Source organism: Melospiza melodia, chromosome 3 (genome assembly GCF_035770615.1).
Source record: "Melospiza melodia melodia isolate bMelMel2 chromosome 3, bMelMel2.pri, whole genome shotgun sequence".
Lineage (NCBI taxonomy): Eukaryota > Metazoa > Chordata > Aves > Passeriformes > Passerellidae > Melospiza > Melospiza melodia.
In genome coordinates this window covers 116,064,090-116,078,944 of record NC_086196.1, presented here as the reverse complement: position 1 = coordinate 116,078,944, position 14,855 = coordinate 116,064,090, and the positions used below count along the sequence as shown (strand labels likewise).

The following is a 14,855-nucleotide window of genomic DNA, read 5'->3' as shown; positions in this document are numbered from 1 at the left end:
CACTCCTAGCTTCCAAACATCAGTGTTCCACTTCATAGCACCTTTTATTAAATCAGGCCTGGTGTCAAACTGTCCTGGGTCAGCACAGGGCAGCCAGAATTAAACTACAAGAGCTTCCTTTAGAATTTCATTAGTGCTTTAACAAGGCTCCAACAAGCATCACTCAGTGCCCAGCAGCTCCCCCCTGGCTCATCAATATTTTCACTGTGATCCTCATTAGAGCACTTGCTGCACAGCCGAGCAGGATTCCGCATCCTGCCTTTACACACCTCCCAACACAGTGCAGCAACTGCAAGGCAAAAAGCATCTGTGCAGCTAGAATTAGTCAAATTAACACACACAGAGTGAACCTAAAGCTCTTATAATTCGCAGCAAAGTGTTTTCCCAATGCTGGGTTAATACAAGTTGTCCATAAAGAAAAGACAGGAGTGAGAAGGTTCCCTAGGACAGGGAGCTACAGAGTCCACACACACCAACCCCAAACCAAAAAGGAAAGCTGTGGGGTACAATGGAGCACTGCAGAGTGTGCAAAATGCCAGAATTGTAGGAACAAGTGGTAAAAAGCTTTAAGGTAAATAAGGCAAGGATTAGTGCAAAACTGACATTTATTGCCACTCAGTTGTATTTTACGAGACTCTTTCAAACTCCTCAAAAAGGCCCAAATTTCCACATTTCTAACACATGTATCCCATAGCACTGATGAGCAGGGGAGTGTGTGTGTTCACACAGGGAGATCACATGCATGGAGACAGAACATATCTGATTTAAAGACGGTTATTTTTGGAGCACGGCTAAAAAAAAAAACCACCCATACAAAAAAAAAAAATCCCTGGAAGCGTAACAGGGAGAGGAAAGGGCCAGGATGTGCAGCATCAGGGAGAAGTGAATCCAACAGGCACACCAGGAGACCAGCAAGGCTGGTGTGCTAGCAGCCAGTTTTTGAGCCATGCCGATAATAGGTCAGCCAGAGCAAAGCTGATGCTGCACATGCAGCCAAATCCGTGCACAGGCTGCAGGCACCAACACAAGAGAACCAGCAGCACATAAATTTGGCTGCCTCCAGAGCCATCCTTCCTCAATTTCTGAGGCTCTCTGGCTTCCTCACTTCAGCAAATGGACCTGTGCTGTGGATTAAACCCAACACCTCACTTTCTGTCCCTGCCTCCCTCACAAGCAGGGAGAACATCAGCAGTGGGAAATGCTCACAGAGATCTGTGTTTGATGTAGAACCATTTCCCTAATGGGCCTTGAACAATTTCCATGTTTTGAAAGCAGAGAGATTTCCTCTAAATCAGCAGCCTGATGGGAAGCTGACCTCCATGAAATATTTCCTCCCATTTTCACTGTCCATGGCAATTCCCCACCACTTTCCCAGTCTTCCTTTATTCTGCTCACATGCTATTTTTAAGTTGTTGGGAAAAATAACACATCCTTAAATTCCCAACTGAAAAAAACAAGCAAAAATCAAAAATCAATTTTTGCTCTCAAAACTCAAGGACAATCCCCTTTCAGCTTGGCACTCAGTTCACATCTGTAGGCATGGGGCACGTTTAGAGCAAAACCATTCATTTTTCAATTTTTAAGGGTTTCAGTTATTTAGGATTTTTTTTCTCTTTACATGCCAAGAGAGAAGCGTGAATACATGTTTAACGATGCACTCCTTGGATGTTTTCAGTGCTGAGATGCACAGCTGAGCCACTTCGCTCTTGAATAAGTTAAGCCAAACAGCTGAGATTTGGAGCAGGTATTTTTAAACCTGGTACTAGTAAATATTCCGTTCTCATTAAATTACTAGGTGTATTTTAAATATTGATATATTAACTTCATTCTTTACTGTATGCTCAGGTGTATTGTAAGGCATGTATAGATGTAATTTAAATGCCATTCCCTAAAATGTGAGGCAGGATCGGTGCCCTGGCTGGGCTGTCCATGCTCCAAGGGCTGAGGAGGGCAGCTCCAGCCTCACATCCCTCCCACACAGCACCAGCACTGCCAGGGGCTCCTCAACAAACACTTCCCTGGGACAAACAACATCTTCCCGTGTTTACAGCAGGCAGTGGAAGCTGCTGCAGGCTCCCAGGAGCTGGGAACTCATGTGTAGTTTCAGCACACACTGCTCAGTCTCAGTGGGTGACACCGGCTCTGCATGCCCTGTGTGCTCCCAGCCGGCTGCCATGCCCAGCTTCCAAAATCAGGGGCACTAAACCAGTGTGTGCTCCTGAGAGAGAGGACAGCACACAAACCACCCTCGGGCTTTTAAACCCCCACATGGATCCACACAGGAGCAATTAGCTGCTCTCCTGCTTTCCCTGCTCAGCCTTTGACTCAACGCCATTCCACCACTAAATGTCTTCTCCCCACATCCTCTGATTGCACAACAACTTCCACACAAAGGATGCAGGAGCACTAACACTCAAACTGCCTGACAATACCTTTTTCTCCTCCTAGCCTGCCTGTGCATCCATTAATACATTTATCCATAGACAGAAATCAGGCTTTGCCTGGCCTTGCTCTGCTAGCTGGGCTAAACACAACAAATGCTTCCAGCCTCTGCTCATCTCCTCAAAAATGCTTCTGATTATCACTCCTTTTTACTCCAGCAGACTTCCCTTCACCTGGGTAAATTCTGATTTATCTTTCTTCCACGCTCATGAGCAGAATAAGAACACATAGAAGAAATGGCATTCCATGTTAAAAGAAAAAAAAAATCAGGAAATTGAATTATGTTTTAGTCAGGTCATAAAAAAACCCACCACAATGAATACTGTCTGGATTTGCTGTAGTTAAGAAATGTTACCTAAACAATAAGTAACAGACATAAGCTTATCACATTAATTAATTTTTCTTTTAAATCCCTCGTTGAGAACCATTCAAGTAATAATATGGAATCAGCCAGCAGTCTGCATACAGATGAAGGAAAAAATATTCCAGGAAAGCTGTCCTGCCACCTGTTCAAAACAAAAGGTATCAAGTGTTACTAGCAAACCAGGGAAACGCTCTGGGTGCTGTGATTGTGGAGGATTTACCCTTACAGGTGACAGCAAGGTAAGCTGAAATATGCAAGTGCACAGTGACTATGTCAACATGCAGGACACAAACTGCAAGACTGGAGTTTAAATTAATTACTGCTCTCCATCCTCACACAGCTCCAGGTGGGACACTGAGGGTGCTCTGCTCTCCATCCTCACACAGCTCCCTGTGGAACACTGGGGATGCTCTGCTCTCTATCCTCACACAGCTCCCTGTGGGACACTGAGGGTGCTCTGCCCTCCATCCTCACACAGCTCCAGTCTCTGGCTGCACCAGGAGCACCTCACAGTGCCCAGAGCCACTGCTGGGCAGCACACACTGCACATCACATCCTTGCCCTGCAGCACAGGTGGAATAGAACAGGAACAGAACCACAAAACCACGCCAGGAGCAGCTCAGCCAGCCAAGGAGCACTGCAGGGCCACACCACCAGCTCTGAGCTAAAACACAACACAGGGGAGTGGCTTTCTGTTTGCTCTGCTGTTCCCTCCCAGCAGTTCAGGTAATCTCACTGATAAGGCACAGCAAGCAGAGGGGGCAGATGGCTGCTGTCAGCAGCACACCCCTGTCCAGCTGTGATTTACTGTGCCACAGGCTCACAGGACACACCAATGGCCTCAGGGACGGCTGCTGATGCCCAGCCTCATGCCCACACCTTGGCCCAAGGGAGCTGGCACTGCCCTCTGCCACCCCATCAGTGTGCAGCAAGGCTTATCTCTGCACACACAGAAAACAACAGGCCCTGCTGGTGACTAAAGCAATTGCTTCAACCAAATAACGCGGGGAAAAAAGAGAAAATGATCACATTGTCCTCACATATATTTCTTCACATAGTTCCGCTGTCATCACAGGGTGGCTTCACACAAAGAGAAGGAAATTAAAGAGGATCTCCTACATAACCTCCTTTTCTCATGTATCTGCAATCTCGCAATCAACACGAACCCAAATACTCTGTAAAAGCAGAAAATGGCTTTTCCTTTCCAGTCCTTGCACTATCAGCACTCCAGCAGATATAAATTTACTTTCTTTAAATAGGCACTGCTAGAATGGTGTTTAGAAACAAGCTTCACCTAGTTGTCATGAATTATTAACCAGAAAAAAAATCCCTCTTGTTCTTCACAGAGTCTTGATTTGCAAGTTTAAAAATCAAACTGACACTTCAACCTCTTGTATAAATACCAAACCTTTAAGAAAATGCTCTGAGCATTATAAATACATTTTTTCATGAATATGAGAACAACAATTCTATAAATAGCCATTCTTCACAGAGTTGCCCCAAGACATTGTTTTTACAGACAACAGTAGGAAACTAAAGGAGGTCTAAGCGCCAAACACATTAAAAGTGAAATAAACTCTCCAACCAGCTCTGGGTTTCCACTTATTCTTACAAAGTTCATCGTTCTTTTTTGGCTTGTACAATGAGTTTATGCAAGGGAAGGAACAGGCCAAAAGGCTGCACTGACTCCTGGCACAGGATTTACACTCAGCTTCTGGGGCACTCACTGGCAGCAATTTAATTTAACACAGCTCTGTCCACCACAGCCTTGCAGGAGCACAGGCAAACACAGGATTCTCATCAAAAATTACAAAATATGGTTCCACACAGATCCACTGCAAGCCCTGCTCCATCTCCCCTCAAAAGCAAACACAGGAAGATAAATAAACACAATCTAACATAAACTGCCTCCCCAGCGAGCCTGCACGTTTCAGGGCTGCTCTCTCCCCAAGCTATTTCTGCCCTGGTATCCAAACAAAACCAACAAGAATTCCCCCAAAAAACAGCAGCACAACTGGTGCACCAGGTTTCTGCAGCCAGAACTCCACAAGCACACACTGGGGTTTTCTGGCAGACACTCATGCAGGGCCAAAGCTCAAGCACCACCAAGTTCAACACCATCTCCAGCAGGGAGCCAGCACAAGCACTCACTTGATAGGTGCTTGAAAATTCACCTCTGCAACGAGGAGAAACTCACTCAATTCCCAGCTTCAATACAGTGTTCTACAACACAACACTCATTTTCTATATATTTTATATATAAACCTGGGTACCAAACAAGCTGCACCCAAGTGCCCAGGGTGCACTCTATTTCTATACATTTTAAATAAAAAGTATATTATATTTAAATATAATTATATATCTATTTATATTAAATGTATAAATTTTATTGTTATATTTTATTTCATATTTATATTTTTTAAAATTTAAATTTTAAATGCATATTTATATTAAATATAAAATATATTCTATTTACATATAAACCTGGGTACCAAATAAGCTGCACCCAAGGGCTCAGGGTGCTAAAACTCATGTTCTAGATATTTTAAAACACTTGGCTGTTGTGCCAGGACTGCACATCACACCACAGATAAAAAGAAGAACCATTCTGGAGCAGGAATTTTTTTTCTCTTACCTTATTTTGATCTGTCCAGTAGAAGAAAAATCCCTGTGGGTCTGTTCTGAGGATAATTGGAGTCACAACAGTGGAGTCCTGGCAGAGGAAGGACAAACAAGAAATCCATGTCAGCACACAGAACACACAATTACGCACAAGCTGCTTTGCCATCCGTGCTAATGGATTGCAACATCCAGGAATTACCCTGAAGGTATCACCAGCAGGATGGCACTGAAAGAATTTAGTATCACTTGCCTCAGCCCCATTTCTCTGACATAATGTATTCCCATTCCTGTGGAGACAGCACCCAACAACTGCAGGCTTGTCAACACGTGGAGTTAACCCAGAACAGCTGGGAGAGGGTGAAGCTCAACAGGCAAAACACCCTGGATGTCAAAGCAGAGCCCACACAGTAAAACACCGCAGCTAGGTGTCCACTGCCCACCTTGGTCTCACTTCACCTTCACATAGCAACACTAAATACCTCTAAAATTGACTTTTACAAAGGCTGAATTTACCTAGAAAACACAGAAGAGCATTCTCCACCTTAAGACTTCTGTCAGTAACATTCCATTAAAATTTATCTTTTTTTTTAATCAAACCATGAAAATTTTGGCAATGGGAATATATCTGTATTCCACCTGACTTTCAAACTGGTGACAAAGCTGTCTAGTCTGGTAACATCCACAGCTCAGGTCATGTAAAACCAGGCCCATTTCTCAGCACACTGAGCAAGGCAGCCTGGTTACCTAAATTTCCTATCTTCTGAGTGACAGACAGCAAAGCCTGACCCAGGAGCCACAGGCTCCAACCCAGGACTTTTCCACAGCTGGAAATTCATCCCATCTCCCCCATCAGGCTGCCCAGCAACAACTGACCCCACTGCAGCCTGCTCCCAACAGGATTCCTCCTCTGTTTTCCATGGCATCCACAAAGACACTACTGTCCCAAGACCTCTACCCATTTTTCAAACTCATGTAGGAGTTATGGAAGGGGCACAGAAGGGAAAAAGACAGAATAATACAGAAAAATTGCAGAATTACAGAAAAACACAGAAAAATTGCCTAAGCCTCAGCTCCCCAGGCTAAACATACAGCTCCTCCCCAGAAAGATTTTATATTTCTCTAGAGGTGCTACAGATATTTTACAGCTTCAGCATTCACCTGTTTCCAAAGCAGAAATGTGTGAGGTCAGTCCATGTGGCATTGAGGACAAAAACCAGGCTGTAACAGGTTAAAATTGAAATCCAACATATTTCAGGGTGGAGTAGAAACACAAAGAAAGCTGATGGAAGTCACACACAAATAAAACAAATACAAGCAAAACCAACCAAAAAAAAAAAAAAAAACAAACAAAAAAAAAAAAAAACAACCAAATGAGAATGTCCCAGATGTGCCCAAGGCTCTGCCACTGACCCTTCATTAAAACACTGCCCCTCCCTAAGAGAGCAGACATGCAGAATTTGCTGAATCTTATCTCCCCCCCATTTTTTCCTAGTTTTTAATATCCTTTACACCTGAGAGTTAGATGCTATTTGAAGCAATATGCAAATTTGGGCTTAAAATATATGAGACCCTGAAGGAATCTGTATCCACAAGAACCTAAAAAAGGGTTCTTAGACCTCCACTACTCAAAATAGAGAAAAAAATCCCTTTTCTGGAAGCATAACTTTTTTTTCCTTATTTCATTGTGTCATCAATGTGCATGAAAATATAAAATGAGGAAAGATAAAGACTAAGATTCCTTCTGCCTTTGGATGAGGTGTGAGGAACTTCAGGGGAAAGGGAAGGAAGTGATGGGAAACAGAGCAATTCTGTCCAGGATTAACTAATTCTGCTGCATCGTTTCAAACCAAAGTGTGTTTGATGGCACACACCTATCACAGCAATACTTCTGTAGATGTGTAAAATGTTGACTAAAATCAGGCTCAAAGCAGAGGATGAGGGGGAAGAACCTGCAATATCCATCAGTGGCCTAAAGGAAACTTCATCATGACTGGGTGAGTCGTGCTCCGGGAATCTCTGCTCCGAAAAGATGTTTGGTTGTGCTGGAGTTTTTATTTGTTTTTTTAATTAACTCTGACACCAGGCACAGCACCATTAAGGTGCTGATGAACACGAGGATCTCAGAAGAACTCTGCACATGTGTTTGTGCTAGAAGTGCCTCAGGAACTCCTCCGTGCACCAATAAAAGCCACATGCACCATGCTTTGTATGTTCTGCAGGTTAATTAGCACCCTTGTAAAGCCCTGACATCAGATGCCACGCTCAGCCCTGGGTGTGGAGGCATGGAAATAATAAATCAACTTTTGGAGGCAGCTCTGCCAGTCCTTCCACCCACTGCAGAGCAAAGCAGAGTCCTCTGGCACCTGGGACAGGTCTCTTGCTGTTATACAAATCTGCAAAACCAATCAAAAGGACTCCTGAAAAAACCTTTTGCAATATACAGTCAAGAAGAGCAGCAGTTCAAGGCTCTGAAATAGAGATTTGCTTCAACCTACAACTGTCTGGTGCATTTATTTACAAACATTACTGCACTGGTAAGGGAATGGCTGTGGTTTATGACCCATAGGACACACCTGCAGTCATTCATGAGTATCCTGGAGTCCATTAATCCAATTTCCTCACCCAAGGAGCTGACCTCATAACTCTCCTGAACAGAGTGACCAACCACACACAACTCTGAACAAAAGGGTTATGGACAGAACACAACACAAGAGGAGGAACATTAAAATGACAAACAAAATTTCAAGGACAAACAAATCAGGGGCAGACACTCATATCTCCATAACTCACTCAGATGCAAAAGTGAGAATAAAACAGGGAAAAAAAAAGTCTCAGAAGCTGAAGGGTTTGGAAATTTAAACGTGCAGTAGGGGAGCAGCCTATATCCATCCCTGTGGATATTAAAGCAGCCCCTTGAGCAGCAGGCCAGACTCCTGGGGCAATTCCAAGCACATAAAGGTGCAGGATGAGATGAGCAAAACCCAGCTGTGACCAGAATAATTTTTAAAGGGCATTTAATTTCACCTTTGGAAGTCCTCCACCTTTGTCTCTGCTGACTTAGGGCCAATTCTCTACTTTCCTCCAGCCCCACAGCCTCAAAGGAGTTTTGTGGCTGCTCTCTACTTACTCCATTAAGTTCCTCCTAATTGGCTGCTCAACCTCAGAGCCCGCATTAGCAAATTCAGTGTTTTGTGAAACAAAACTTTGAAACAAAGAGGTTTCCACTTTGTGCCCAGGAAGTGCCACAAGGAGCTCTGTGATCCTCACACAGCAGAGCACAGGCACAGAGGATCAATGCACAAACCCACAATTAAATGGATACTTCAAGGTCTGGTTTTAAGAGTGGGGCTCTCACACTACCTGGAACACCAGTGAGCAAAAAGTGCCACCTCCATTCATTCCATTGCCACTGATCATTAAAGATCATCACACAAAGATAATTAGTGAAGAGCTGAAAGCTTGGGTTTTGCTCCTTTCCGACCATATCTATCAGAGCACCACCATGGCCTGGCTGTGCACAAGGTGGAACCTTTTATTCCATGAGCACGAGCCAGAAGACCTTGTGTTTTAATAAATCACCTATAGATAATGATGGTGTTTCCTTAGAAACATCTGCAGTCAAAATCCACACCAACAGATCCTCAAAAGAAAAGCAGAGCAGGCTCTGTCCTCAGCTCCTCTGACAGATGGGGCTCATGACACTGCCTTATTAAGGCTGGCTGCTCTTTCCTGGGTTTGCCTCAGATTTCCAGAGACACTGAACATCCCCAAATAGAACCTGAAAACTTTGGCACATCATTATTTCACTTGCCTGAATCTTCTGGAAAGTTTCTGCCAAACTGCAGAAACACAAAGCTAAGAAAGATGGACTCCTTCTGGCAGAGGCAAAATACTATTGAATATTTCTTTCAGACCAAAGGGCCTAAAATCTGGTTGAGCACAGGTGTCAGACCTGGGGACAGCCCCTAAAATGAGCTCTCTTGCCATCCCACAAGCCAGGGGGATTCCAGGCCTGGGAAGAAGGAGCAAAGGAGAAGGGACAGAACTCCAGTTTGCACAGGGTCACACACCTAAGAATTCCAAAATACCCTGAGTGTACTGAGGCTGAATTAACAGGATCACCCAGACAATCAGAACCAAGAAATTCCTCAGGCTGAACTACAGTGAAAGAGAGAAAGATCCCAGCCCATCTGCAGCGAGCCCCTGAAATAATGGGGAAGGATAAAAATGCCCTTTTTCCCTGAGAGCAGAGAAACCAAACTTGACACAGGCTGCAAAGAACAGAGAATAAAGGGAGAGCTTGAGAGCAAAGGCAGTGAAATGCCAACCAGGAAGATTTTCACCATGGCCACAGAGTTCTTGTGTGATGCTGAGAAAATAATTTAAACCAGTCTGCTCATCAGCATAAATGCTGCCTTTTGATTTTGAGAGAACACTGGAATTACATTTCCACATTTCATTTTCTAATTTTCAGAGATGCTGAGCTCAAATTCATCCAAAACCACTGGGGAGGCATTCTGAGCACCTGACAGTGTGGCACTGCAGGCTGAAAATTAGGTCCAAGGTACCTAACCACAGATTAAAAATTAGGAGATTTAAATGTTGGTCTTTTTTTGGATCTACAACAGAATAACTGGAAACTGGAAAATTTTGTCATTTAATGGGCCTTGTGAAAATAAATTAAAAGTGCTTATGAAGCATTTACTTTCTAATAGATCAAAAGCTGCATAGTTAGAAATAGACTGCAAGAGTTAATTGTGTGTTAACTATTTCACTCCCGGTTTGGTTAAAAAAAACCAGAAGAGTCTTGAGCATTCAAACACTGAAGTGAGGAAAGCACACAGGGCAAAACCCAAAGTCACAGTTAACTTCCCTCTCCCAAACAATGCTCACTTATTTAGGAGCTGTTTTCTGGTTTTCACTCATCCATGTTTCCACCAACACTGCAAAGGGCTCCAAAACTCCACTAGCGGAGATCTCACCTATTACTTGAACATCAGATCCTCCCAGGCTGGCATTTAACCCATCTGCAGCAGATCCAGATCTTATTTTCCCCCCACACTGAAGTTATAAAGAGCCTTCCAACAGAGCTAACCAAGTTCAGGCTTTCCAATTTACTAAACATTAACTCTTAAAAATTGTAAATACAATCTCTCAAGACCAAAGCCACAACTTGCACTCATTCAGATAAAATATTTTTAAATAGCCCAGAGCTGGAACTTGTTTACTACATAAAGATTAGCAACAGAGAAGCAACAACAAAATCTCTGGAATGCTGGACTTGACCTCTTCACTCCAGGCTGAAAGTGTTCACAAAAAAAATAAACTCTTCAGCTTATTGTTTTAGTTTTATACACACAGAACAATGGTTTCTCATTTTTCATGTCCTCACTAATGTACTGGAGTGGAAGCCTTGTGCACAGCTTAAAAACAAACAAAAAAAGGCAGAGGGGGAAAGAGTTATTTTAAGTAACTTCTGAAAAATTCCAAGTTGTTTATTTGTTTCATCTCAGCTTATCCATAATAAAAGATGCTCTGATGTTATGTTTACTTGTAAGGTTAAAGGGCATACCCTTGATAGTCTTCTTTAAAACATTCAAAACAGAGAAAGAAGCCTGCAAATCTCCAGAGCGTTCACTCTGAGCTCACAAACGCTTTATTGAGACAAAGTGCTCTAAGAGAAAGGCATTAAAAAATATTTAAAAGATCTGGGTTCTATTTTGCTGCTCACCTGGGGAAGCTCTGCAGCCACTAAGCAATGCTTCCAGTCAGGTTTGCTGCACTAATCCAGTGCTTAGAAAGAAAAGATGTGGCCAGAAAATTGCAATTCTGGCCCTCAATTGAGCTAGAACTCACCTTAGCAATACACTTCACTTAAAAGTGAAAGTAAACAGTGTGAGCCACTGAGAGCTCAGTCAAAATCTTTATGCAAAGTACATATTATCACTGGGGAAGATAAGAAAGCCTTTAAAGCAAGAAATGAAAACAAACCTATTTTTGAACCTGCACCATCATATTAACTTGCTGGAGTGTGCCAATTACAGCTCTGAGAAAATATCAGCTCAGCTGTGCTCTGAGCCTCAGTTACGTCTATCCTGTTCCCACCACAGGCCAGAGAGAAACAAGGAAAGAATCAGCCAGGGCAGATTGCTGCCCTCAGGACAGATAATTCCTGGGAGAAGCTGCTCTTTGTGCTCAGCTTTCCTTACCCTTCTCAGCCTAGCAACACATCCTGCCACATTAAGCTTAAACTCTTACCAAAACAGTTTTCACCTGTGAACTTAATTACATTTATTTATTAACCCGCTCAGAACTGTGATCAGGAGGAGCTGCTGTGAGCACAGCAGAGGGGATGCAGCCCCCTGTGTCAGCTTTCCCCAGGAATACAAGGGCACAGCTGTCCAAAGCCAGGGCAGCAGTCTTTGGACACAGCCACAAAAAAGACCAAAGCAGCCAGCCACGTTTATCTTCCACAAACTCCAAGAGCAGCTATTTCTGCTTAGGGCCTTTTGAATCCAAAACTACACACCAAGAGCAACATATCATTCTGAAATTTGCTTTCTGACCCGGAACACTGTTACAGAACACAACACAAACAGCGTGAGGAGAAACAAAGTTACATGACAACACTGAACTGCTTGGCTTTAGTGCTTCACACCGTGATCCCCAATGGAATTTGCGTATCAGGCATTGGATGGGGGAGTAGTGTTGCATCCAATCCCAAGGCACCAGAGTGACTTGTCTTGCAAAACCAGACCCTTTTAATTGATCCTAATGCGTTTTCAATATAGAAGCTGAAGATGGGCTGCAGAGGAGATGGAATCCCATGCCTTTCACCTGCCGGTCTGTGATCTGGAGTGATGCTACTCCACACAACACAGAATTCCTTCAGCCCCCCTCAACACTCTTGTTTAAATGCTCCCAGCATTCCCACTTGAAAATTCTCTGCAGTTTAAAGGTTTAAAGCTCAGCTAGGAAAACTTTGCTTCAGGCTGAAACTTGGTACAAGTGGTAAGAATTCACAACCACCAGTTCTGCTTCGTGAAATGCAAAGCAAAGTCAGTAGGACCATCTTAAAACTGCAACCCAAAACAGCAGGGAAGGGAACAAGGAGAGGATGGAGGCTGCCCCAGTGCACAGGCACAGAAGAACTCAACTCCCATTTTCACACACAGTGAGAAGAAATGGTTCATAGCAAACATCAGTGTGTGAGCCAGAGCAGACTCCCTTCCCTTGAAACCTTGGATTTTGTGGGGTTTCTACTGCTGAGAACACTACAGGGAAGACATGAGGGGTGGGAAATGTGCACAAACGCACACAACGCATTGTCAACAATGAGTTACTGCCAGAATTGTTATCACAGTGTGCCTAAAAAGGCATCAGCTTTCACGGGGCTGCCAGTGAAAGCACTCGCTAAACACAACAGGACTCAACTCACACACTCCAGGCAACACCTGTGGACTGCTGAGCAGCACCTTTATCCCAAAATACAGATCTTTCTCCAGAATTTAACCTTGTTTTATTAATGCAGCCTTCAGGTTTACAATTTTAAATCTTTTTACCAACTAGCCTGTAGCAGGCAGGTGAACATCCACTGTGCATGGAGAACACCTCTTCATCTTTTAATTCTATCTATATAACTACTATTTATAGAAAATAGTAATAACTTAAACTGTTGGCTGATGGCTTGGGCTTTCAGTCTGGAGACTCAATCTTCAGCTCGACCTCTGCATACACACGCGGAAATTCCTTGGTAACTTACCAAAAATAAAACAATAACTGCAAATGACGAGGCTGCCTTTTCCTACCCTAAGGAAAATGTCAACCCGAAGAAAACGTTTTCTCACTCAAGCCTAGTTCCTGACCGTGCAGAACCTGTATCAAAGGCACTGTTTGGCATGCAGACAAGGTCAGTTTCCTGAGCCTTTCAACAACGTGTTCGCTTATTACTGTAAACAAAACTTCACACCACAGGTTGTTTGGTTTCTGATGTTCTCTTTCTCCTTGGGAGTGTTTATCGCAGGTTTACAGGGCCCAGGCTCACACACTGGGCTGCTGGACAGGCTGAAAGCAGCGACAAAAGAGCGAGGGAGAACAAGCCAAGATACACGTGAGCCGCTCCTTCTCCCTCCAGTTGTTGCTGTGGACGTCTTTAGCCGAGCCAAGCTCACAGCAAACGCACAAGAGCTCTGAAACAACCCATCCTCAACACTTCTCCTGGCATTCAGGCTGCCTGTCTTCTCTCCCAGCCATTTCTCTACCTCAGCTCAGTCTCCCGATGGCACTCTCAGACTTTCTGGGGCACCTGCACAGCGCACAGCCAGGGCCGGACCGCCGGAGCAAAACCCAGCACAGGACTCATCCTGCAGGCTTTGAAAATGCCAACTCTGCTGGTTAGCTCTCCTTTCCTCCAAAAGTGTCCCGGGCACAGCCAGCGTGCCAAGGAAGAGACCCCAGCTGCCCAAGAGCTGCTCTACCAAAGGTGAGGTGGAAACCACACTCCTTTCCTACTGAGGCTATATAAATGTAAAGGGAAGCAGCAAGCAGTGCAGGGGAAGCAGATGCGATGGTGAGGCCAGCCTCATGCCATAAGGAGCCAAGGAAGACCAAGAGTACCCGAACTGGGAGAACACACGGGGGCTTGACAACTCCACCAGAAGGAGCGAGACAGCGAGAGGAGCAGGAGAGGCTGGGAAAAGGAGACGGGAGGTGGAACGAGAGGGAGCAGGCTGGAACAACTCTGCTACGGGCACAGAGGCGGCAACACGCACACCGAGAGGCGGCGGAGGAAGGCGCTCCCGAACGGAGCCAGCCCAGCGCGACTCCACAGGACAGCCGTCCCACAAAGTTCGCCCGGCGTTCAACCCCTCGGCGGGGCAGGGGACACCCGGCGGGGACCCCTCTGTGGCCCGCAGCCCTCCCGCCCCATCGCCCCGCAAACCCCGCCGCGGGAAGGGCAGCGCTACTCACATCGTCCCACTTGACGAATTTGACGCCTTTCTTGAGCGTTTCGGAGACGCAGACGGGTTTGAGCTGCAGAGCGTGCACCCCAGGCTGTGCCCCGGCCATCTGCCCCGCATGGACGCCGCGCTCGCTGTGCCCCGGCGCGGAGGAGCCGCGGCGAGCGGCCGAGGCGGCAGCGAGGGACGGAGGGAGGGAGGGACGCCGGAAACCCGGCAGGGAGGCCGGCACGGGCGGCGGGCGGCGAGGGCGAGCGGCTTCAGTGGCGCTGCTGGCCCAGGGAGCTGGCGCGGCAGCGGCCGGGGCGAGCCATGCGGCGGCACATCCTCTATATACGGCCGGCCCGCCCGCCGCTCGCACACACACGCACGCACGCAGGGCACGGAGGAGCCGCCGCGCTGCCCGCTCCGCTCGCTCCCTCCCCTCCTTCCCCGCCTCAGCCGCTCCTCCTCCCGCCAGGCTCGGC

General features: G+C 45.6%; 1 protein-coding gene across 5 annotated transcripts in view; it reads right to left on the bottom strand.

The window, feature by feature from the left end:
- Positions 1-14,646, bottom strand: part of PLCB1 (phospholipase C beta 1) — a 281,298-nt gene extending 266,652 nt beyond the window's left edge. For 3 of the 5 annotated variants that reach the window (XM_063152824.1, XM_063152828.1, XM_063152827.1), the window contains exons 1-2: positions 14,399-14,645; positions 5,442-5,519 (exon numbers count right to left, since the gene is read on the bottom strand). In XM_063152824.1, coding sequence (XP_063008894.1) covers positions 5,442-5,519; positions 14,399-14,497 — 177 coding nt within the window. In that variant the 5' untranslated portion in view covers positions 14,498-14,645. Of the gene's footprint in view, positions 1-5,441; positions 5,520-14,398 lie in introns of all 5 variants that reach the window. The other 2 variants (XM_063152825.1, XM_063152826.1) reach the window with 1 other exon arrangement.
- Positions 14,647-14,855: the final 209 nt, after the last annotated feature.